This window comes from Meira miltonrushii, assembly GCF_003144205.1.
Source record: "Meira miltonrushii strain MCA 3882 unplaced genomic scaffold FA14scaffold_2, whole genome shotgun sequence".
Lineage (NCBI taxonomy): Eukaryota > Fungi > Basidiomycota > Exobasidiomycetes > Exobasidiales > Brachybasidiaceae > Meira > Meira miltonrushii.
In genome coordinates, this window is record NW_020289944.1 from 1031295 (window position 1) to 1056275 (window position 24981).

The 24981-nt window shown below is 38.9% G+C and overlaps 9 protein-coding genes across 9 annotated transcripts; 5 read left to right on the forward strand and 4 right to left on the reverse strand.

Annotated features, from left to right (window-relative positions):
- Nucleotides 1–107: 107 nt before the first annotated feature.
- On the forward strand, nt 108–1646 carry FA14DRAFT_144428 (amine oxidase; the record flags this gene model as incomplete). The annotated part of the gene is made up of 2 exons (XM_025497245.1): nt 108–481; nt 545–1646. The coding sequence occupies 2 exons, from the start codon at nt 108–110 to the stop codon at nt 1644–1646; spliced, it is 1476 nt and encodes a 491-aa protein (XP_025355214.1).
- A 640-nt stretch (nt 1647–2286) lies between these two features.
- Nucleotides 2287–5202, reverse strand: FA14DRAFT_105785 (TPR-like protein; the record flags this gene model as incomplete). The annotated part of the gene is made up of 5 exons (XM_025495755.1): nt 2287–2436; nt 2500–3419; nt 3528–3812; nt 4095–4359; nt 4681–5202. Coding segments are annotated over 5 exons (2142 nt in total), but the record flags the coding sequence as incomplete, so codon positions are not given.
- Nucleotides 5203–11306: 6104 nt separating this feature from the next.
- Nucleotides 11307–14959, forward strand: FA14DRAFT_160316 (alpha/beta-hydrolase). The gene has a single exon (XM_025498620.1). It carries the CDS (start codon nt 11642–11644, stop codon nt 14789–14791), a length of 3150 nt encoding a protein of 1049 aa, XP_025355216.1. The 5' UTR covers nt 11307–11641; the 3' UTR covers nt 14792–14959.
- FA14DRAFT_160317 (uncharacterized protein) lies at nt 14920–16119 on the reverse strand. Its single transcript, XM_025498621.1, has one exon. It carries the CDS (start codon nt 16073–16075, stop codon nt 14996–14998), a length of 1080 nt encoding a protein of 359 aa, XP_025355217.1. The 5' UTR covers nt 16076–16119; the 3' UTR covers nt 14920–14995.
- A 158-nt stretch (nt 16120–16277) lies between these two features.
- On the forward strand, nt 16278–16898 carry FA14DRAFT_110152 (RNA-binding domain-containing protein; the record flags this gene model as incomplete). Its single annotated transcript, XM_025495910.1, has 1 exon — nt 16278–16898. A coding segment is annotated over one exon (621 nt), but the record flags the coding sequence as incomplete, so codon positions are not given.
- A 429-nt stretch (nt 16899–17327) lies between these two features.
- Nucleotides 17328–19425, reverse strand: FA14DRAFT_160319 (RNI-like protein). Its single transcript, XM_025498622.1, has one exon. The coding sequence runs from the start codon at nt 19357–19359 to the stop codon at nt 17440–17442; it is 1920 nt and encodes a 639-aa protein (XP_025355219.1). The 5' UTR covers nt 19360–19425; the 3' UTR covers nt 17328–17439.
- Nucleotides 19426–19739: 314 nt separating this feature from the next.
- FA14DRAFT_160320 (uncharacterized protein) lies at nt 19740–20633 on the reverse strand. The gene is made up of 2 exons (XM_025498623.1): nt 20372–20633; nt 19740–20251 (listed from the first exon to the last, which is right to left on the reverse strand). Exons 1-2 carry the CDS (start codon nt 20579–20581, stop codon nt 20018–20020), a joined length of 444 nt encoding a protein of 147 aa, XP_025355220.1. The 5' UTR covers nt 20582–20633; the 3' UTR covers nt 19740–20017.
- A 415-nt stretch (nt 20634–21048) lies between these two features.
- On the forward strand, nt 21049–21863 carry FA14DRAFT_160322 (ribosomal protein S30). Its single transcript, XM_025498624.1, has one exon. It carries the CDS (start codon nt 21441–21443, stop codon nt 21624–21626), a length of 186 nt encoding a protein of 61 aa, XP_025355221.1. The 5' UTR covers nt 21049–21440; the 3' UTR covers nt 21627–21863.
- Nucleotides 21864–22112: 249 nt separating this feature from the next.
- On the forward strand, nt 22113–24955 carry FA14DRAFT_35802 (glycoside hydrolase). The gene has a single exon (XM_025502233.1). It carries the CDS (start codon nt 22362–22364, stop codon nt 24915–24917), a length of 2556 nt encoding a protein of 851 aa, XP_025355222.1. The 5' UTR covers nt 22113–22361; the 3' UTR covers nt 24918–24955.
- Nucleotides 24956–24981: the final 26 nt, after the last annotated feature.

Here is a 24981-nt window from a genome sequence, read left to right on the forward strand (position 1 = left end):
AATTGCATTCGAAATCATGCACGGCCCTGATAGCTTCCTTTTATTGCATTTGAATGGTGGAGTCGACACTCAACTTTGTCATGACTACCAGAAGAGATTGCCAGAAAATGCAGGTCATCATAATAGGAGCGGGAATTGCAGGTCTATCGTGTGCTAGAAGGCTAGCTCAAAGAAGTGGAATAGAAGTTTTGATTCTAGAAGGTCGAGATAGAATCGGAGGAAGAATACATACATGGGATTTGAAGGACAATAAAACATACAATCCAAAGGAAGCTCAAAAAGCTTCTTTTCCAATTGATCTAGGAGCAAGCTTTATTCATGGTGTATCGGAAGGTCATCCTGTCAAAGCATTAGAGAAAGAAGTTGGGTTTACAACATTCGATTCAGAAGAGGATGAATCCGCATTGATATTTTATGATCGTCAATCGGGCAAAAAGCTGCAAGGAGAAAAAGCTGAAAAGGTTGCATTCTTTTCGCAAGGGTTGATTTTCGATCTTCTAATAGAGAAACTGAACGAGATTCGCAAGGATAGTAAGGGCAAGAGACCTCTTCCGAAGGAAAATTTATGGTCAGCCTTACTAACAAGAAAGGACGATCCTGTATATGGAGAATTGTGGGAGCAGCTTGAGTCAGAGGAAGAACGTGAAATGGTGATGACAATGTCAAAGTTGTGGACAGGCTGGACCGGCGCACTTCATTGGGATCTTTCGCTGCGTTGGTGGGGTGCTGAGAATGACTTTCATGGGGGAAATGAAGTCGTCTTGCCTGGATATCAAACTCTGATACAATGGTCAGCAGATAAGGCCACTTTCAAAGGAGCAAAGGTTGAACTGAACAAAGTCGTTGAAAAAGTGCAAAGATTAAGAAATAACAAGATCTTGGTGGAAGTTCAAGATGGCACAAAGTATTATGCAGACTACTTGATCTCTTCCCTTCCACTTGGAGTGATGCAGAATTCTCCGCCCGCATTTGAGCCTGACTTGCCAGAAGGCTTGAAACAATCTATCAGCAATCTGGGTATGGGACTACTGAACAAGATTGTCCTGCGTTATGAAACAGCATGGTGGCGTGAATTGTCTCCACCATCTTTCTTTTGCATTCTTCCTACCCAGATCGCGAAAAGAGATCAAGGCTACAGATGGAAAGGAGAACAGATTCCTAAAACAGTTGAAGAGGCAAAGTACCTGGTTGAGAATGAAGGAATCTTTGCTCAGAATTATGACATCATCAATCAATCGCCTATCCTGAAAATTTTCCTGGGTCCGCCCATAGCCCATGCGGTCGAATTGCTCGATGATGATTGGATCATTAAAACAATTCATGATCGTCTTATCAAGTCTATGTTACCCAATGACGAACAAGCAAGCATATCTCCGCCTGCTTCTGCTCAGGTAACCCGCTGGAATAAAGATACGTTCAGCCGCGGCAGCTATTCGTACATTCCAGCAGCTAACGAATCACCCCAGTTTCCTGGTGGTAGCCGACAAGATATGGAAGTGGCAGCTACTTCTATCTGGGATGGCACTTTGGGCTTTTGTGGAGAACATACATCTGCTGATTGTTATGCTTCGGTGCATGGAGCACTTTTATCGGGTGAAAGAGAGGCCGATAGAATATTGCACACTTTACAAAAAGAGAGATTATGATTGTACTTTTAGCTAATCCTCATTTCTGTTGTAACAATAAAGTCACATTGAAGCAAGCGTGGATACTGTGAGATTAGTGAATCATACCTTTCATGCTGTATCAGTAATTTCAGACGATTATAGTTGATTTGGTATACGCAACATGCAGCAATACAAATAAAAACGCACATCAAAAAGACATGCTAACATCCTGTTCATAATCAGTTTGGGAGCCTCCGGATATATCCAGGGGTGGAGCATGTGTAGCTCCGCTTATTGTTCTTTCCGGCAATGAAAGACCTAAGCCTAATTGACTTCTTTGTCTCCTTAATCTTCTACCGAATTGATCAAGTTGAGGAGTGATGATGTCATTGTCATCATCGATAGATTCTCCAACCTGATCGTCTCCCGGTGAGGGATTCTCGTACCTTTCTTGCTCATCCCCGTATGCATCTCCTTCTTCTTCCAATGTTTCTCCTGTTCCATCGTCTTCCACAACGATATCCTCGCTTTCGCTCACTGGATCTTCCAAGACATGCTCCCCAGTATTGTCTTCCAATTCAAGCATGGAATCCACAATTCCTTCTGTGCTCATTCCCGTTTGATCGATCATGAAAGATGCACTCAATGCGCTATTATCGCCCGTAAGACGAGCAGCAGCACCACGTAAAGCAGCACGAGCACCTTCTCCCATCGCTTTAACATAACGAGATAATCGAGGATTCAAATCGATCGCCGTACTTAAGTGCTGAGCAATTTCTGCTCGATATTTGTTCGGTAATGTTGCTTGACCTGTCGCCCGAATTTGTTGCTGTTGTTGCATAATCATATGAATCGGACCTGATCCGATTTGCGCCAATTCCGATAGTGAAACTTCTTCTGGACCATCTTTAACATCTTCACGATCCGATGCAACAGTATTCGTATTTCGATTGCCATTACGCAAAAGGGTTGCAAATGATCCTGTTCCTTTATCCATGTACGATTTTGCCAACATCAAGTGAACGTGTGCTTCATCAGGAGCGAGCTTTACAGCTTTCAAAAGATGATTATGAGCGCGTTCATGTTGTTTGATTAATGTGGAATGATCATTCTCAACAGTAGAACGACGTAGGAGGGTTTCGGCCATTTTGATGTGAGACATTGCCGAATTATTATCCAGGCGTAAAGCACATTCGAACGAACGTTCTGCTTCACCCAAGATGCCTTGTGCCATCTTGATTCTACCAAAGATGTCCCACAAAACTGCATTACTACGTTGCAATTCCAAAGCTTGTCCGTAGTAATAGGAAGCTGCATTCAATTTCTCTTCTTGCAAGTGAATTTGACCTATTCCAGCGTACGCGTTCCAGTGTCTTTTCTCAATACGAATTGCTTCACGGAAGTATTGCAAGCTCTTTTCCTTATCGCCCAATTCGCTCGCTTCATAGCCTGCCAAGGTGAAAGCATATGCATGATTGGGAGCAGCAGAGCAAGCTTTTTGAAATGATCGTAAAGCTGCAGAATGTTCATGCTGCAATGCGAACGCATTTCCAGCTGCAATATGGGTGATACTACTGGTAGGATCGAGCAATTGCAACTCCTTCACAAGCTGTGAGAGACGTACTTCGCGCTGTAAATGGAACAAAGACAAGCTAAAGATATCCATATGCGCAAGAAATGATGGTGAAAGATGGCGAGCATGAAGGAAATGCTTTTCTGCAAGATGGTATCGTCCCAAGTCATGATACGCTCTTCCTAATAGACATTGGATATCAGCGCAATTTCGATGGATGGAAGATAAGCCGCCATAGACTTGAATTGACTGATTGCGCAATTGATCACGCTCTGATTCCGGTACAGACAAGACCGCCTCTCGAAGGAGATCATCAGCTTCTTGTTTGCTCAACGTCCCACGAGGACGTAACAGAGCTAAAGCAAGTCGACCACGAGCATTGCGTACGGCATGATATGCTCTAGCAAGAGTGCGTAAAAGCTCGGAAATTTGAGCATCAATGGCATCATATTCTTGCGCTTGTCGACTGGCCTCTAATGCAGCTGTCTGGACAATTTCCATCAAGCCTTTGTCAGACGCTTTTGGTCCCGTTTCACTCTTTGATGTGAAGCCACCTGTCGGTACATTGACTGATTCTGCATCGGAGGAAGATGAACTTGAAGTGGGTATAGATCGCATAACGGGTCGACTTCCTACCGTTCTTTTGATTGTGGTTGCAGGGGTAGTACGTTGTTGTCTTCCTACAGTTGCCGTTGGCAAAGGTGGATTTTGCGGTTGACCATCTAAAGGCATCGCAACACGAGCGCTTCTTCTTGGCGACGGTTTCAAATTATCATCATCTTCGTTGCCAGTCGATTTACCGCTTACGCTTGTTACACTTGCAGGCCTTGCCTGCTCATTTGTACGTGAAGCGGATAGTGTTCCTGTCATCCGTACTGAGCCTGTTGTCGTTGTTGCGGCGGGAGCCGGTCGACTCTTGGCACCAACAAGATTCGATGCAGGTCGATTAGCAGGATCATTAGCTGTTCCAACTCTACCAGTCACATTTCCTCGACCTCCATTCATTCCAGCACCAGCTTTCTGTGTTTGTGGTCCTGGCTGGCTTGATGGCATAGTTCGCATCCGCTTCGATGCTATCGTTGCGTCAGTCCGACTACCGGGTCTAGCCAGTGATGATGTGGTAGACGAAGGGGTGATGGTTTGGGCTACAGTACGCTTGTTGCTTGCCGTCCTCGTCATCTCTTCACCATCATTGAATGCAGGAGCCGGAGCTGGCGCTTGCGATCGTGCTGTAAGACCTCCGATTGGTGCTCTCTGTGTTGCGTTCTTCTGATTCATACCTGCTACTCTTGCTACATTTGATGATTCGGAAGCTTGACTCTTTTGATTGAAGTATTCAGCTCCTTGTTGGGTGATGGAGGATATGACTTGTGTGACAAATTCTCTATCGTGCCCTTTCGAGAGTAAAGCTTGTTCAAGATGGAATGGATAAAGTGTTTGAGGGTTATTGCTCGTAGTAGAGAAGAATAGATCTAAAGTGTCCAATTCTTCCATCTTCACGCCTATATCGCATAAACCTGACCAAGCGCTCCAGCTCCATTGATCCAACTCTCTCGCCTTCTTAAGGTGAATTTTTGCGTCATCCATTCGATTCGTTCTTGAAGACATTCTTCCTAGCTCAGAAAACATAGACGCTTTCCTAGCATTTTCCGATGAGGTCAATGGTCTTTGGGCGGGCTTTGGATCATCTCCCTTTGTTCTGGAAGAAACGGAAGAAGAACTTTCAGAGCTGTTTTCACCATTCTCCGATTCTCGGATTGTCCAAGAGAGCGCTTCTTCTGCTTCTTTCAGCCTTCCCAGAACTGAGCAAGCAGTTGCGAAAATACGTGCACATCCGACGTCCATAAAGATATCTTGTGGACCACTTTCAAGCAATTCAATCGCAGCATGGGCATTAGCACGAAGGATGGAAGTAGAGGATTGTGATGCTGATTGAACCACACTCGGACCAAAAGGAAAGACTTGTGCACCCTGTAATAGTAAAGATGCCAACAATCTCCTTGCCGGTATGGAAGCGGGATCGCAGTTTAGTGCTAATCTTGCATAGAAACAGGCTGAAGTGAAATCAGCTGTGAGCTCATCCTGGGTGACTGGATTTGAATCTGCTAGCCTTTCATTGTTTCCGATATAGGAATATGCGATCTGCAATAGTCTCTTTCCCACTTGAACTTGATTGAGGTATATGGAAGATGAATCCAAAGTAGGAAACGTCGGAATGGGTATGGATGCTAGAAGTGATTTTGGCTGTGATTGATTGTTCGCTGGGGCTGCTTGTTGTTTGAAAGGTGCTGAGATTGTTCTTGATGCTGGTGGCTTCGATAGAGTTCCTGAAGCTTTTGCACGTAGACTGCTTGTCGATGTTGTATGTCTTACGTTACCAGCACTCGGACCTGTAGATGGAGCAGCAGCCGTTCTGGTCCTATTTGGTGGTGCTGCCATCGCATTAGGACGTGATTGAGGAGGATTAGAAGATGGAGCTGTATTTGACCTTGCGGAGGGTGCAACATTTGTACCATTCCTTGCCCCGTTGCCATTGGGTATCGGAACCATCTTTGCGATACTCAGCCTAAGTTACTATAGCTGACCTCTTGTATTCGACATTGAAGCCTCTATAGCTATCAGCTGTTATGTGTTGATAGCTTGTTGTGTAGGCTGTTTAATCCTTTGACTTTTGACTTACTGATGAGATGATAGGAGGAAAGGCATTTGTTGATCGTTGAAGTGTTAATGTCTATGCAGCGTGTGTTGTTGTTTGCTTATTTAAAACATATACGCCGCGTAGAGAGAGACACCCTCTCTTAAAGGAGGGAAACAGTTAAAACTCTGAATGGTCGATCGACGACGCGTCTTGAAATATAAAGCAACCACCAGGTGTTACGTTTTGTAGTCTCCAGGCACTGCTTTCTGAATAATAATAATAAATTTGTGAGGTAGAGAAAGGTGGGTAGAATTTACATGTGATATGAGACTATTTATAATTGACAAATGGGCTAATTATGGGCACCAAGACTGTGGTTCGTCAGCCTTTGTGGCGGAACAGGCGTTAAGGCGTGATACGGCGTGATACGGCAAGTGACGCCTGTACACGTGCCAGGCGTACCGTATACGTCATATCCTAACACCCCTCCTCGCAACGAAGGTTGATGAATCCGTTAATTTAAAGATAATAAATGTAAAGATAAAGAGAATTATTAAAGATCGAGAGGTTTCGTTAAAGTATCGGCTAATTAAGCTATCATATAAATTAGTTATAGTTTAATTATATTTATATTAATATAATAACGAATAAAATAAAAACGAATATTAATATATCGTATATATTAAGTAGCCGAATAACCGGTGGTAATAGTACGAGCTACTTGATTATCAATAAATAATAAAATTAATAGATTTATCTTAATTTATAAGTATTCTATAAGATCGAGAATAATAATAATATAAGTTATAATAAGAGTTATTATAATATACTCTACTTTAATAGAAAAAAGTATAATAATCGATTATTTTTATAATTTCTAATTAATTAATATATCTTTATAATATAGAATAATATTAATAATAGAATATATAGAAGAATCTTTAGTTTAATCACTATTAAAATAAGTTAATAAAATAGGATTTAATATATTATATTTATAATCGATACCGATTTCTAAAGATTAAATAAGATAATATATAACTTAGTAAATAACTTCTAAATAATAAAATTATAGTTTAATTAAAAATTATAAAAGTTAATTAATAATAAAAGAAAGATCTAAATATATATAAATATTTAAATAAATTAATTTTCTAATAATTAAATAATATTTTATATATTTATTTATTATTAAGATTTATAAAATATTATTAAATAATCTTTTTATAATTAAATAATTTATAGAGATTTAAATAGAAAATATTTTCTAAGCTTTTATAAGAAATTAATTAATAATTAATTTTATATATTTTATTTAATAAATTTTAATAAAATTATAAGTCTAAATTAATTAAATTCTTAAAATATAATATATTTATTTTTTATCTATTATCTTAAATATTTCGATAAGATATAATTTAATTTATTTTAATATAATAATATTTATAGTAAAAATTATTAAATTATCGATATAAAATATAATAATTAAAATAATTTTTCTTAATTTATTATATTTTAAATATAAACTAAAATCTCTTTTAAAATATATAAAATTAATTTTATATAAGAAAAAATCGATTTTTAAATATTATTATTATCTTATTTACTTTAAACTATAAAATAATTTTTAAAATAAATAATATTTATTTTTTAATATAAGATTATTATTAATATTTAATAGTAATTTTATATAAATTTCTTTATTAATTTTATTATATAAATATATTATATATATATCTATTTAATAAATAAATTAATTTAATAATACTATAAAAGCGATAAGAAAATATAAAATTATAATTTATATAATAAGTATATAAGTTTTATTAAAATCGATATTAAGAATCTATAAATATCTTTAAATAATAAAATAAGTTTTATATTTATTAATTATATTATCTATCTTTTATTTAATCTTAAAAATCTAATAATATTTTATAATCTAATATAATTTAAATTAATTTATAATAATCTAAATATTATTTATAATAAAAGATAATAATTTAACTTAAATTATTAATTTCTATTATTTTATATCTAGTTATTTAAAAGCTTTATAAATTATCTTTAATTTATTTTTATTAATATATATTTAATATATAATAATTAATTCGATTTAATTTATTAATTTTATTTCGAATTTAAATTCTTTATAATATTTTATTATTAATATATTATTTTCAATATAATTTAATATAATTAATATATTTATTATAGTTTCTTATAGTAGAAAATTTATTTCGATAAAAATAATATTATAATTTATAATAATTTATTTAATTATAAGATTTAATAATTTCTATATTTTTATTTTTTTATTTATTCTATTTCTAATATATATAAATTTCTTTAATTTTAAAGTTAATTTATAATCTTATTTAAATTAATATATATATATTAAATAATTAAATACTTAAAAATCGATAATATTTAATTACTATTTAATCTATAACTTAAATAGAGTCTTATAACTATTTCTTTTATTTATAATTATATTATATAATATATAGATATATATAATAGTATAAATCTAAAATAAATAAGATAGATTTCTATATATAAGTAAAATTTAGATTTTATCGAATAAAATTTAATAAAAATATTTAATTTAGTTATTTTACTAAGGTATATAAGGTATAATTAATTTATATTTAATTTTTATTTTTATTATATATTCTAATATATCTTTATTCTTAAATATTATATTATTATCTATATAAATCTTTTTAATTCGATAAGATTATATATATTTATTTATATTTATTTAAATAATAATTTCTTTTAATAGTTAAGAAATAACTATAAATAGGATAATCGAGATAAGTCTTAAATAATTATTAATAATTATTAATAAGTAATATTTATTATTTAATATTTTTATTAGAAGAAAATTAATAATATCTATATAAACTAATTTAAATAGTTTAGTTATTTAAGAATTATTAATATTAAATAATATTCTTTTATATTTTTTAATTATATATATTTTATAATATTATTTTACTAATTTTCTTTAAATTATTAATCTATTTATATTTTTAATTATTTTTAAAAGAATATAATATAAATAATATTTAATTCGATTATATAATATATTAATTAAAATATTTTATATATTTATTATAATAATATTTAATTTTGATTAAGCTATATTTAAATAAATATTTACTTTATAATAATAACTAATAATAATCTTCTTATTATCTTTATAATATATAAAATAAATATTTCTTTTATTTATATAATAATAAATTTTATTATATTAATTATAATAATTTATATAGAATCGATATATTAAAAAAAGATTTCTTATAAAAGTAGATATATAAATAATATTTTCTAAGGTAATTTATTTACTTTTATTATTTCTATTTAAAATATCGATTTTTATAGTTCTTTAATTAATCTTATAGATAATTTAATTTTTATTAACTTAAATTAAAATTAATTTAAAACGATAATTAATAAATTTATTATATTATATTATAATATAATTAAATATATTATAATTAATTATCTATATACTAGTTTCTTAGATTATATTAATTTATATTATTATATATTCTAAAATAATTATAATATTTAATCTATTTATATATATTAATATTATTAAATTATTTATTTCTTAAGCTATATTTATTAATAATTTATTTTATTTTAATTTATTTTATTTATTTATTTTATTTTTCTTTGATTCTTTATAAATCTTAATTATATTTTAATAATACTCGATATTTAAAATTCTTAATAATAGATAACTTTTTAAGTAATAACCTTTATTTATATAGTTTCTATATATAAAATTTATTAGATTTTTTAATAATTTTAATAATTTAATAGTAGTTATAGTATAAGCTATTACCTTTATTATTAATTTTAATTATTTTATATTATTTTATCGATTATTATTATTATTATAATTTTATTTCTTAACTTTTTATTTATATTTATTTTATTATAATTAATATTAATCTTATAATTTATATTTAAATAATAAAAATATCTTTATTTCTAATATTATATTAGTTATTTTATTAATTTTATCTAATAATATATTATAATAACTATTTATAAATAATAATATTCTTTTAATTATCTTCTTAATATATTTATAATATAAAATAAAGTATTTATATAATTTTAAACGATCGATTAAGATTTAAAAATATTAATAATAATTATTAATTAATTTATCTTTATTTAAATAGAAATAAAAGAATTTATATTATACTTTTTTATAAAGTAATTTAATAGAAATCGAGAAATAACTAATTAAAATTACTTATATAGATTCTCCTTATATAAGACTTTATAAGATTCTTATATTATCTATAAGCGATTTAAAATAATAAATTAAATATATAATTAAATATTTATTCGATTCTTTATCTTTTACTTTCTTTTATTTATATTCTTCTAGTTTTTATCGATAAACTTTTTCTATATTATTCTTATTAACTTATTATTATAATAATTAATATTATATTAATATTTATCTAAATATAATTTTTAATTTAATATTTTATTATAATTCTTAATTTCGAGTTAAGACTCTAATCGGTAGTATTTCACTCTAATTAAACTCTCTAGAAAGAGAAGTTATACTTATATCTAGTTTCTTTAATTCTTCTAAGATACTAGTATACTTAAATATAACCTTATATACTTAATAATCTTTTATTTATAACTATCTTTTAAATACTAGTACCTATATATAAAAGTCATTCTTATATTCTTTTAATATAAAAGTCTTTACCTTTAATACTATTAATTCTTTAGTATTTATTAATATTTTTACCGAATTACATTGATTCGTGATGAATCGTTAATATTATGCTTGATTCGTTAGAGAACAGTGATATTTTCAGAGCCGGGCAAGTAGAGCTGTTAACTCTGTTACGTTTTGTAGTCTCCAGGCACTGCTTTCTGAATAATAATAATAAATTTGTGAGGTAGAGAAAGGTGGGTAGAATTTACATGTGATATGAGACTATTTATAATTGACAAATGGGCTAATTATGGGCACCAAGACTGTGGTTCGTCAGCCTTTGTGGCGGAACAGGCGTTAAGGCGTGATACGGCGTGATACGGCAAGTGACGCCTGTACACGTGCCAGGCGTACCGTATACGTCATATCCCAACACCAGGCTTAAGTAATGAATTAACAGTAACCGAATTAACCTCACTTTTGTTCCGCACTTTTAAACGCAATTCATTCGGCGCCTACGATTCCGTTCCAGAACGTCAATTACCTTCCTTTGACCTCTTCTGTTAGGATGAGTGAGATTTGGATACAAAATTAACGCTTATACCTTCTAGAGATTGATGAGCGTATATGTGAGTGTATCTTCTAGTCTAACTGATATGCAAGGTCATACCATCTGAAAAGAACAACTAGAAAGCGGCGCAGTTAGAATTGAATTTCATTAGTGCCAATTAAAAGTGTAACTTTCGCGCATATTTCCTGCATGAGTAACATAACAGTTCAGGAGAACTACCGGAGAGAGCGAGTATATCATACTGTCTATGATCCAACATCATCACTTCCTCCTTTCCTTTCAAACCAACAAATCATCAAAGACAAACAGATGACGGGAAATGCTGAGCATTTGTCAGAAGTCTTAGGAGCACATTTCCATTGATTTTCATTTCACTTGGTGTAAAGGCTATCCGGCCCGAAAGAATTGACATTGTGCACCCTACATCGCAACCTTTTCTCACTCCTGTCCATGCTGGCCATCAGGATCGACTTCATCTAGGAACGAATCTTTTATGTCTTAATCTACACAATTCTCAAGACATGCTCTAAAAGAGGAATTCATCATGTCAGCTACTGATGATACTTCGGAGAGGCGCTCCAAAGCACAATCTTACTTTGATCGATATCCAGAGAGAAAAGGTCAAGGTCCATACATACCAAAAGCAAAGTTAGTACATTCTACTTCCTCCAAATCGGTCACAAAGGATGTAAAGGCGGCTGAAAAATGCAAAGATCAAAAGCAGATCGAGAAGCCTGAGAAGCCTATCTGCGAATCAAGAGCGTATCTTGACAGCATTCATCGAAGCAGAGCAAGGCGGGATCGTGAAGATACTACAGACTCTGTACGGCAGTGGCACAGTAGATCTAGTGACAAGTCTGGTTCATCCAACGAAAAGAAATCGACAGATAGCACTTTCATCAGAGCAGAAGGAGCGCCAACATTGAAAGAAGTACGAAGCAGGGTAAACCATGCCTTCCCTGCTTCTTCAAATCCCAAAACTACATCTCTTTCTAATAGCTCTTCAAGTTTACCTCCACAAAACATCACTCGAAACCCTAGAGCTGAGGCAACACTCGAAGCAAACGCAGATGCCACCAATTCGGAGATCCGAGCTGCACGCTCATGGACTGTCACTGACGAGAAGATTTCATCTGGTCTGCCCTCGTCATCCTTCCCAAACGGGAAGGTTGCCGCCTTGACTTCAGAATTTGAAAATTCAAGAAAATTCGATGTCCATCGTCCAAGAAAGGCTGACAGGAATCGAGGCGATGTGGCAGCATCTACACCATCTTTCTTTCCTCAAGATTATGGAATGTCTAGTGAAACATCTCGAGCACCTTTGGCTTCTTCGATCCCTCCCAAGAGAGCAACAGATGACCCATCTCTGCAGCGAAAGGGTGTGCCCACCATTGATGATATCATTCGGCGAAATACACCCACGCTCGACCTAAGCGAGAACGGTACAGTTACTATACTTCAAACGAGATCTTCACCGCCCTTTGAGCGAAGGCCTAGCGGAAATACGATCTATAGCTGCTCATCGGGAGAGGCATCAAGCAGGTATACTTTTGGCAAAAAGTCATCAGGAGAAGCTTCAGATCGCTATACGTACGGGAAGGAATTCGTTGAACCAAATGGAGGAGAAGAGTCGGATTCTTCTCTAGATTCCGTAGAACGTGAAATTCAAAACTCGCTGAAGTTTGGAGGAACGTCACTTTCACGTAGCTCAGGCAGTCAAGATCGTAAAACGATCGCTTCCGTTTCACCTGCTCTACAGGCAACCTTTACCGGACCTGCGCTTCCTACAAAGGAGCGAGCTAGATCACCTTTGCAATCGGATCATCTAGAGCGTGGCGGATATGACAGTTCAGTTCTTAGACCCCATCATCATCTCATGATCCCTTCTGCTTCGGCACCTATACTATCTCACAAAAAGAGTACCCCTACCCTGAAATTTTCAACGCCTCGCTCACCGCACAAGCACAAAAGAGTTGGTTCCAGACATAATGAAAGGTCATTTTCCGACGTATTTGGACGGCAATACCAGAATGGTGCTAATAGTGGACAGGATTCCGATACTTCAAGCGGTCTAAATGTCCCAATTATTCATCGCTCAAAGTCTAGTGCAGATCTCACTGGTGGTATGCGCAAGGCTTTGTCGCCTTTGAGAGACAAGAAGAACAATAATTCGTCCACTTCTACCCTTCCACCGGTTCCTCAAGTGCCCAGTAAACATGCAAATGCACAAAAGGTGCAAACGAGTTCGCCTTACGAAACGAATGAAGCAAAGATGATCAGAAGATATGTTTATTCGAATCGGCTCACACAACTTCTCACACTTTCTAGATTGCCCTATGCTGGCAAGACTGTCAGTTTTGCAGATGTGGGCAATGCGAATGGACATGTGGTGATCATCTTTATGGGTCTGGGCGCCGTACGTTATTTGATTGGCCTATATGACGAAATGGCATCAGCGTTGGGATTACGTTTGATTTGTATCGATCGATGGGGGATGGGTAAGACGGACGATTTACCGTCTGATAAGCGGGGAGTTCTGGAGTGGAGTAATGTCGTCGCTGAAGTGACAGATCGATTGGCAATCCGAAAGTTTAGCGTTTTAGCACATTCAGCAGGAGCACCTTATGCAATGGCTACAACATTGATGCATTCTGAACGTTTGGTAGGGCCAGTACATCTTTTGGCTCCTTGGGTTAGTCCGGTCATTGAAAGTGGATACAAGTGGCTACGATATGTGCCAGACGGGGTAATCAAGACAGCTCAAGCTGCAGAATGGAGAATGCAAGGATGGAAACTGGGTGTAGGAACAAGACCTTCCACCGCTTCTGGCGATGACGTCGATTTGGACACATCTTGCCTTTCCCAAGATGGTGGACACGACATCAGCCCTGAGGATCATTCTTTCGAGCGGTATGGAGGTTCATTCACCAATTCTACTGTTGCATCAACTGCCATGTTTCCTCAAAGGAGCTTCGACAGTGCATTGAGTACTTCTTCGAGTGCTAATGCAGAAGTGCTCACAGGATCTTCCTATGAAACCTCGCCGACAGCAACGTCCGTTCACACAATCAATCACAATACTGCTGGCTTGAGCAGGTCCCACAAATCACATCACACATATGACAGAGCATCCTCTTCCCATCAGAATTCACCACCTTCGCGTTCTTCAATGTCAAGTTTAGCAGAGCATTACGATATTCTGAATGCATGGCAAGCTCAACTTGGTTCGGAAGATTCTGACCGACTTCCTTTGCCGCCTCCAAAGACTCCTACAAAAGATCGGTTGGGTCCTGGAGCTGCTTTGGGATCAGCATACTCTCCATCATCCAATGCATCACCGCATGCAAACAATCTCAAAACATCTCCAAATGCAACAGTTGATCTTCCAACAGAACTTTTACGTGCTTCGCATGCCGAAAGTGGTGGAAGTTCGCATGATTTACTAGTTATCCTTGGTCGTTCATCACAAAAGCCATGGGGATTCGCTTACACGGATGTAGACCATCCCGTTCGTGTTTGGTATGGCGACAAAGATGAAAGGATCAGTATGTCAAGCATTTTATGGATGGAAAGAGAGATGCGTGATTGTCAAGTAACATTTGTCAAGAATGCTAACCATAGCTTGATGACCAACGTAAGCGTTGTGGTAGAGGCTTTGGAAAGCATTGCATCTTGTTATTCTTCTTTGACATAGTGCTTCTCTCTTTTCAAACAATATACCCTATTCATTTTCTCTTTTTTTTCGGCTTCTCTAATTGCATTCACACAGAATTGTGACACACAACAAATACCACTCATTTAGCACAAACATCTCTTCATGTACTACTTTGCAATCGTGAAATTCTTAATCGAATCGGATATTAAAAGTACAATCGATTGCCTATTGATACATTTGTGATTACATATCTTCTTGACTCCAGGCTTGATGTTCCGCCTTTCTTCTTGCCCGTTCATTTCTGCGTTGGAATAGCTTATTTTCGAAGCCGTTGCTTCTTTCTACTCCATCCCATCTATAGCCCGGACGTATACCGAATCTGTTAGGAGGGAAATGACCCTTGTATACCGGCTTCTGTGGCCCTCTTGCCTGATGCGCTTCTTTGTTCTTCAGAAAACGAGCGGCAGGATCATTCTGTCGTTCAACTTTGCGTAATTGGGCATTCATTTTGGTATCATCGGCATGTCTAGCGAATGAAGTGTTCCGCTCCTCTTCCTCTCTTCTTCTCTGTTCACGGGCATTGCGTAATTGTGCCTCGCCTTTATTCCAATCCGTCTTTTCTCGTTCAAGTTTGCGTTCTTCTTCTCGTTTCTTTCTTCGCTCTTCATCTTCTTTTTGTACATCAATTCTTTTACCTGTAGCATCTCTGTATACTGTTTCTTGCTGCCGCCTTTCACGTTCGGCCTGCTGTAACGCTTTTTGCTCGTCTTCGTTTGTTGATTGAATTTGTCCCGATCGTTTCGCCTCTTTCTCTTCTGCTGCTTTGCGTTCACGTTCTATTCTTTCAGCACGCATCTCTTCCCGGGTTTTTAGACCTGCCCGAATAGCACTATTGGATGAGCTGGATCCTGCAGCTGGATTGGCTGCCAGTTGCCGTTCCGCTGACATTTGATCATTTGCATCTAAATTCATGCCTTGCTCATCAGCGACTTGAGGTAGATCTCCATCCTGCAAAACATCATCTCTCCCTGTGCCACTGCTTTTACCCACTTTTGCCCAACGACTCTGTTTTCGTTTAGAGGTTGACCCTTCGTCCTCTACTACCAATGCACCATCATCATCTAATCTGTCTGCTTTCCAAGTCTCATCGGAATCGTCCACTAATCGGAACCCTGATCCACTTGCACTCTCTTGCTCCGGTTTGACCTTTTTACGCTTTCTTTTCCTCTCCCCATCTGTGCCATCTCTGGCCAAGATAGCCTCAGCTTTAGCACCATCTAGATAATGCTTAGCCAGATAAGCGTTCAGAGATGGATCTGGCATGTTTGACGTATGCTGAACCCCTCTTAATCATTACTCGGTCGTGATGGAAGAGAGGATAGAGTGTTGTTCTCAAGCTCCACCTTCTGATTAAAATCTTTACGCGCTGCATTAAATTTTGATTTCATGCACAGACTTTTGGAAGCTTTTGCGTGCTTTGCGTTTGTCTTCATCACTTGCTCTTAACCATCAGCAGGTTGTAGCCATGTCGAGGGCACCAGATGCAGATCGCAATCAAGAAGCGACATGTTATATAGGTAACTTGGACGAAAGGGCAACGGATGCGCTTGTATGGGAATTAATGATTCAAGCTGGACCGGTTGTGAACGTTCATTTACCCAAAGATCGAATTACATCAAATCATCAAGGATACGGCTTTACTGAATTTCAAACTGAACAAGATGCAGAATATGCATGTAAGATCATGAACGGTATTAAACTATTTGGAAAACCGTTAAGGGTGAACAAAGCAAGCTCAGATCGTAAACAGATCGATATCGGTGCAAACCTGTTCATCGGGAATTTGGATAGTGGTGTTGATGAGAGGATTTTATACGAAACCTTTTCTGCTTTTGGAAATGTGGTAGGGATACCAAAGGTTGCCAGAGATGAAAGTAGTGGTGTATCGAGAGGCTTTGGATTCGTTTCTTTTGATGCTTTCGAATCTTCAGATGCTGCAATTGAAGCATTGAATAACCAATTCTTGCTCAATAAGCCGATCAACGTTTCGTATGCAGTCAAGAAGGACGGCAAAAATGGGGAAAGACATGGAACACCAGCAGAAAGATTGCTTGCTGCTCAGGCCCGAAAGAACAATGCATTGCCTCCTTTGCAACGAATTGTTCCACATATTGCACCAGCCCAACAGCAATCGCAGCATTCACCTCTTCCTCCTGCAATGGCACCTGGACCGCCATCCCAACCTTCCGCACCTCAACAACCATTTGGAATGCCACCGGGATCAGCTCCACCACCTCCACCGCCCGGCATGCCAGTTGCTGGAATGCATGGCGGTCCACCGCCACCACCGCCTGGATTCAATGGATACACGGGAGGCCCACCACCACCTCCTCCATCAAATATGCCGGCATACTATGGTGCTCAACAGCCGCCACCTCCGCCTCCTGGCATGTATAATGGCCCACCGCCAAATCAATATTATATGACGGGTACTAACAATGCACCTTTGGGACCACGGCATGGGTAGACAGACGTCATTTTCATCAATTGTACAATATTTCAATCATTCGAATCGGGTCTGTATAATTCATTGAGTCAATTAAAGTATTGTGTGTGCTTATATATATTACAGATCATATTAGAAGAAGGTGCCAAAATAAGGTTATTATACATATCTATATTATATTTCAAGCTTTTGCGTACTTTTCTTTGCCGAGTAAACGGACACGAGAAGAAGTAAGAAAAGGTGTAATGCGATTGCAAGAGAACAACCAAATTTCTTGCAAATCACGAATGCTATTGACCATATCCGTCACGATACCATCGTCAATAGCTCTGCAAAAGCCTACGTCGAGCATTTTCAAGCTACGGCAATTTTGGGCAATTTGCTTGAACCCATTCTCTGTAATTTTGTCGCACGAGTTAAGATTCAATTCGACCAGACTTGCACCGCAAAAGTCGATCAATGCTTCGATGACCGAATCATCAACAGCCAAGCATCTTTCCAAATTGACATGAGTCAATTTTGCTGCACCTCGCTCTTTCAGTCCTTGGAAAAGCGACACCCAGTGCTCCGGTAAGATCTCTTCTGCATGCATCTGAATGACACTGAGCTTTTGCAAAGAGATGCAATTTGCCAAAATGCCGTCTAACAAAGTCTTGCTTGTCAGGTCAGCATTGCGAGAGATGTCCAGATGGACCAATCGCGGGCCGGTAGCCTGAAGCATGCCAATCACTGCATCATCTTCCAGACCTTTGGGTGGCACACCAGGTGCCGACACGCCGGGATCCGAAATGTCAAGGTATGTCAATTGATGACCATAAGCTTTCAATACTGACAGACAATCGGCATTCAGTGGTCCGATTTGCGCCAAGCCCAGTTCAGTGATATTTGGACAGAATTCTACCATCTTTTCACAACAACCTTTATCGAATCGCGGACTTTCGCGAATCTTAAACGTTGTCAAACGTTCTCCCATCGCTTGAAAGAAACGGTGCCATGCTTCCACACGCACCAAAAACGGTCCATAAAGTTCAATTTTGCGCAACTTTTTGCACTTTTTACTCCAGGCATCAATCGAAGTGTTATCGAGCATACCGCAATATTGCAAATTGATGCTCTCAACGAAAGGACAAAAAGCTGGAATGCTTGCCAATACGTCACAGTCAAGTGCACTGCAATCATAGAAAGTCAACTCCTTCGCAGAAGATTGTAAGAAAAGATTGACTGTTTGACTGTTCAAGCGTCTATTTTTAGAGATACTCTTGCTGATCGAATCCATATTCTGATTGGCGATACCAATCAATCCTTCAACATCTTCGATATTGTCTGCAATAATGTTGATGCACATTGATTGTAATGTAGGCAAGCGTGTCTTCTCGAACATGAGCTGATTCGGCTTACGACGTGCTTTCGATCTTTTGGCCGGTGCTGGACTTTCAGACGGACTTGCATCTCCTGTGGTGACTCCACGAACACCTGATGCTCTACCGCTTGTAGTCTTTCTGCCATTCAGAATCAAGTCCTTGCATTTGTGGCATACACCTCCTTTCTCAGTATGGTGCGTATATGCCGTCACACTGAAGCGTTTCGCACAGGCAGCACAAAAGTCAACAGCGCCTGCTGCCGTATGACGTGATGAATGATCTCCCAAAACAATGGCACCGTTGGAAGCGGAAGCAGAGGTGCTCGCACTTGCATTATTAGATACCTTTTGTTTCTTTGCTGCTGATGGTGTTTCTTCATCATCTGATGCTTCTGAATCCTCTTCTTCGAAGTTCATTGATTGATTCTTTCGTCTTGACGCAATACGTGCTAAGCGTTCACTTTGTGAGGTGGCCTGCGGTGTACTACTCGAAGATGGTGTTGCGCTTCCAGAAACGGTTGCATCAACAGCAGCCGATACTTCTTCAGCTTGAGCCACAACTTGACCGTTCTCACCGATAACAGCTCCAGTCGTTTCATCTAATACCAAAGGTCCAGTATCATCTCTACGTCTAAAACGATTCGCATTAGGAACACGAATATTTTTGCTTCGCAAGAATGCCGTCAAGGCTGAAGTTGGACCTCGAACCTCTGAGCGTTGATTTGCTCCGTTATTTGACATCTTTGGCTAATTTTGAGAGAGGCCCTATGACCACTTGATCGGATGGCGGTGGCAAGAAGTGAAATTTTAGCACTGAAGTCACAAACTGAATTGCAATCAACAATTTACGCTAATTTATAGTGTTCCAGTGCCTGGGAAGATTTGATGTCTTGTGCATTAACTATGCATAAAACCAAAAATTCCTAAAAGTGTTGTTCATTTACGCGCTTACGTACGCCGACGTGTATTTATAGAAGGCTTAACATGACCAGCAAAAGAGATGCAGGAGTTGTGATTTGTTCATCACACGAATCACCACAAGACGATAGAAGAAATATCTCAGCCGGCACTCTATTCTTAAAAAGACATTGAATGCGAAAACGCTTATCTCTTATCTCGTAAAGCAAGCTTCTGCTAAGTAGAAAACATTACCATTGTGAATGTATACAAAGTACAATTTTGCACACTAAGGGCAGCCAGCCCGACGTTTGGATTGCCAGACGTGTGTACAAATTGGGTAGTAGGATCGTAAAATGATTGCTAAGATTGAAAGAGTCACATTCTTCTTTTGGAGAGAGGAAGGGTGTTCGCAATAAGATTGTTTACCAATCTTCTCAGAGAATAGTTGAGACGTTCGTCATTGCATTTTTGGGTTCATTGCATTAGATGGACAATCCGTTTATTCGGTACGGGGAGCACCACGGCCAACACCACCGAAACGAGGGCGGAATTCACCAGATGGGGCTTGGTCCTTCTTGCGGTAACCATCTTCGCGGTCACCACGGGGTGCACGGTAACCACCTTCACGACCACCTGGAGGACCGGAAGCACGGACTGGGCGAGCAGGGCGCTTGTGAGTTGCTGGAACGATCTCGGCAGGCAAGTGCAAGTATTCACGCAAGTAGTCGAGACCCTATTTAAAGAAGCAAAAGGTTGAAAAGTCAGCATTCCAGATTCTGTGCGAAGGTCAAGAGAGATAGGCTTTGCACCTACTCTGAGGACGCATGGATCCATCATATCATTCGACACTTACCTCGTTGGTCAAGGTGTAGAAGTACCATTGCCAGCTGAATTGGGTGTGAACGTAACCACGGCTGGTCAAACTTTGGCAAGCCTTGATGACTTCCAAGTTTGGGACGTCCAATTCGGGATGCTTGATCTCGAATTCTTTTGGGGCGACCATAACACCCTCTTGGAAGAGAGATGTGTAAATCAATCTGCGGTGCTCTTTTGAAATGATCATCTTGTCGAGTTGGCTATAGATAGGATGGTGAGAGAGAAGGTGTAGGCTTTTGTGAATTGTGTGTGTAAACTTCTCATACTAAACGCGGGTGTGCTACAAACGCACATTTGACCGCAGGCCCTACTGCAACCTCCTCGGCTATAGACTAAAATCTGTAATGTGTGCTAAAGTGTATTCAATAAGCGCGCCGCAGCCTAGAGCGTAAATCGTTCAACGCGAGCACCTGACCAATCGCACAAGCTTATAGCGTGTAATACAGAATTTGTACTTGAATTTGTATTGAAGTACTTTTAGCAGTTGGACAAATTGTATTGCTCTAGAGGCAAGATTCCCGATATTACTGTAATCTTTGAATACTTCACTGCAAATGAACTGCGCGCGCACTTTCTCTCACTCTACACGCCTGGCTTCTAGTTTTTGGGTATACGCAGCATCGATTCAATTCTCGTTTTCTGTTTAACATCATCCATCGCCATCGTATTTTCGGTACGCTTTTAAATGTAAGTGTCATTGCGAAGTCAGCATGCTGAACGGGAAGAGGATCTGAGATGGTCTGCGGGAAGAAAGGGATGGTGGTAGATCGCATTGCCATTAGGATATCGACTCGATTGTACGACTTATCGCCACCGTTGCTCGACATACATTCGCCTTCGATCTCGGACTGAAGAAGATTGCAAGGAGGCGCAAGAATGTCAGCGCCATCGATCTTGATTATTTGCCAAATCGCCATTCCTCAGCCCTCCTCTTCAGCAGGATCTCGATGTCTCGATTCTCTCACCTTAGTATGATTCATGTACTTACATTCATCCTCCTCCTTTAATACAGTCGAAGCGTCTCAAGTCGATTAACATCATCAAAAATGGGTAAGGTGCACGGTTCATTGGCTCGTGCCGGTAAGGTCAAGGGTCAATGCCCAAAAGTTGAAAAACAAGAGAAGCCCAAGCAACCCAAGGGTCGGGCACACAAGCGTTTGTTGTACAACCGCCGTTTCGTTAACGTCGTTTTGGGACCCAGCGGTAAGAGAAAGGCCAACGCTCAAAGCTAAACAAACCTTTTCTCTACTATGATTCGATTCTATCAAACATGCTTCACCGTCTCAAGTCCTTTGATTTCCTTGGAACATCTACGGTGATGTCAACTTGGATCGATGTTGTATTTTGGCATTCCCTATGAGCAAGCTACGGCTACCATATGTACACTTGTCTACTATCATGACGACGCAAAAACCACATTTTTGCTTATATTAGCAATTCATCATCTCAATATAAACACATACATCTCGCTTTCTGTGTGAAATGCCCCACCATTGCTTGCGTCTATGCCCATTATCGCTCGTTTCTATGCCCACTATCGCTTGCTTCTATGCCAATCTTTTAGACGATTCGAGCCTCGATGATACTCCCTCCTAAGGTATGATAAGTTGATTAGAGCATACAAGCTGTATTCTCAACACGGCTTCTCATGCGCCGCTTACTAAATGAGAGCGACAAAATGACGCATGTTGCAGTGCAGGCCAGTGCTAAAAGCTTAACGCAACGCCTACAAGAGGCTGAAGCCGGGGAATTACATGCAGCTTGGAAACAATCCCATGCCAACCTACAGTTGCTTCTTGGACTCTCATCATAACACCAATGCGAGTGTATCACTGCTGAAAGAAAGGTAGACGATCTTGTTCAGACTTGACAGATCTCTAAGCCGGCTCGATTGCTGTCATCGGCTTGCCATCATTCCAAAGGATCACATTCAGGCTTGACTCCCTCCACTTCATCTTTTTCCAACCATGCCATCATCAAGAGTACCTCAAGTCTCACCAATCTCAGGAAAGCCTGTAAATTCGGATTATTTGCATTCTTCCGATGTTCATTTCCGGGATACAAATGGAAGAGCAATACTTTTACGTGGTGTAAATTTGTCAGGGAATAGTAAAGCACCTTTGAACGAACCAAGTTGGGATGGCAAGCAATTTTGGGAAAAAGCCGAAGCTGGTGGAGATAGCTTTATAGGAAGACCGTTACGACTGGATGATGGCTCTGCAGATGTCCACTTGACGAGACTTAAGCTTATGGGGTTCAATGCGTTACGCTTCATCTTCACATGGGAAGCAATCGAGCATGCCGGACCGGGTAAATATGATGAAGAATATTTGGAGTACATGGTCGCAGTCTTGAGAAAGGTGAAATCGTTTGGCTTCCGTGTTTGGATGGATCCTCATCAGGATTTGTTCTCACGATTCACTGGAGGATCTGGAGCACCTTTTTGGACTTTAGTGGCTTGTGGAATGAACCCTCGTAATTTAACCGTTACACGGTCAGCATTCATTCATTGCGAATATCCAGATCCAACTGAACCAGATCCTGAAGCATTCCCGCCAATGATTTGGACAACAAATTATTCCCGTTTAGCAGTCGCAACGATCAATGTGTTCTTCTTTGCCGGAAAGACATACGCACCACAATGTATGATCGATGGAGTGAACATCCAAGATTGGCTTCAAAATCATTATCTGGCCGCCTGTCGCAAATTAGCCATTAAATTGAAAGAAGCAGGCGATCTCTTTGATTCATGTATTATTGGCTGGGACAGCATCAATGAACCGAACCCTGGTTTTATTGGATGGCCAGATTTGGACAAATTGCCAGAAAAGCTCAAAATGCGAAGAGGACCGATGCCGACTCCAATCCAAAGCTTCAGATTTGGTGACGGACAAGGTCAGCGTGTGGAAAAGTATGATTTTGGATCGCTAGGGCCTAAGAAGGTCGGCACAGAAGACATAGATCCGCTAGGCAAACGACTATGGCTATCGCCCGAAGAAGATGCAGAACAAGGCGGGAAACGATGGGGATGGAAAAGAGGAAAAGAATGGCCCATCGGAAGATGTGTATGGGCCACACATGGAGTATGGAACGAAGAGAGTGGAGAGTTGTTACAGCCAGCCTACTTTACCTCATTCGAAGGGAAGCCGGTAGACTTTGTTAGGGACTTTTGGCTACCACACTGGAGGGCTTATAAGGCAACAATCAGGGCCGTGCATCCTGAAGCAATCATGTTCATTCAAACGCCCGTCTTTGAGCCCCCACCAAGTGAGATGAACGAGACAGATCTAGAGGGAAGATGTTGTAATTCCGCTCACTTTTATGATGGCTTGACCCTGATCACCAAACATTGGAATTGGTTCAATGCGGACGCCGTCGGACTTTTGCGGGGAAAGTACTCCTCTATAGCCTTTGCGATCAGAGTTGGATTTCCTGCTATTCGTAAAGCGATTCAAGATCAAATCGGCTATTTAAAGGGAGATACGATCGATGTTCTCGGCAAGTACCCGACCGTGATCGGAGAGCTCGGAGTGCCCTTTGACCTGGACCATAAGAAGGCTTATTTCGGGGATAAGCATGGAAAAGGTAAAGGGGACTATCGTAATCAGACAGCCGCACTTGATGGCACTTTGAACGGATGCGATGGTGAGAACGTCGTCAATTATGGTTTATGGAATTATTGTCCCGACAACAATCATAAATGGGGTGATGATTGGAATGGAGAAGATTTGAGTGTTTGGAGTAGGGACGATGTTGAAATGCATGGCGTTGATCCACGAAAAGCAGCGCCTCTTTTGTCCACCATTGCAACCCAGAATACGGGCGTAGATAGCGCTCGTAGCTCACGAAGTGCATCTATACTAAATGGAGACGGAACTTCCAGTTCCAGCAAACCACAAACGCCAATGAACTGGCTAGCAATCTTGGCCGGAACAAGGGCAGCGCCTGCTGTTTGTAGACCTTTCCCAACAGCAACGGTAGGATCTCCAGCCAAGATTCAATTTGACGTTGAGTCTTCCAAATTTGTACTAGAAGTTCTTGTCACACCGCAAGATGTTCAACAGGCAGCGGAAGATGGCATCGGAACCGATATCTTCTTGCCTCTATTGCATTATGCTCCGGAACATTTGGCAATTCATTCTGAGCAATTGAGTAGCTTGGATTTGAGGCAGAACTCTATCAGCGCTTCAAAGCTTGAATCAAGCATGAATGCAAGTACGCAAGCGCTTTTGTCTTCCTCTGCAGCAACGCTCACGGGAAGCGGAACGATCAGCAAAGATGATAATGCTGGACAAATTGACGTTGATGTCGATGTAGAGGCTAGTGCGGGTCAGTGGAGCGTTCATGGTCAAATCTTAACATGGACTTTGGGCGAAAGTGACGTCCAAAAGGTTTCAGCAACTGAGGAATTCCGTCATACCATCACCATCAAGCGAAGAAAAGGTCCTTTAAAATTGCAACAACACCCAACGACATTTGAGACTCTATTTAAAGATCTTAACGAGCTTATTTCCGGTAAATAACACAGTGAAAACATTTTGTACAGTACACTACATTACGATCCGATAATATACACATTTGGGTTTG

Bases quoted from the DNA above. Each gene is read 5' to 3' on its own strand.
- FA14DRAFT_160316 (XM_025498620.1), top strand. From the start codon at position 11,642: ATGTCAGCTACTGATGATACTTCGGAGAGGCGCTCCAAAGCACAATCT.
- FA14DRAFT_160317 (XM_025498621.1), bottom strand. From the start codon at position 16,075: ATGCCAGATCCATCTCTGAACGCTTATCTGGCTAAGCATTATCTAGAT.
- FA14DRAFT_160319 (XM_025498622.1), bottom strand. From the start codon at position 19,359: ATGTCAAATAACGGAGCAAATCAACGCTCAGAGGTTCGAGGTCCAACT.
- FA14DRAFT_160320 (XM_025498623.1), bottom strand. From the start codon at position 20,581: ATGATCATTTCAAAAGAGCACCGCAGATTGATTTACACATCTCTCTTC. The intron at 20,252-20,371 runs GTAAGTGTCGAA...TTCTTTAAATAG, and splicing joins TCTACACCTTGACCAACGAG to GGTCTCGACTACTTGCGTGA.
- FA14DRAFT_160322 (XM_025498624.1), top strand. From the start codon at position 21,441: ATGGGTAAGGTGCACGGTTCATTGGCTCGTGCCGGTAAGGTCAAGGGT.
- FA14DRAFT_35802 (XM_025502233.1), top strand. From the start codon at position 22,362: ATGCCATCATCAAGAGTACCTCAAGTCTCACCAATCTCAGGAAAGCCT.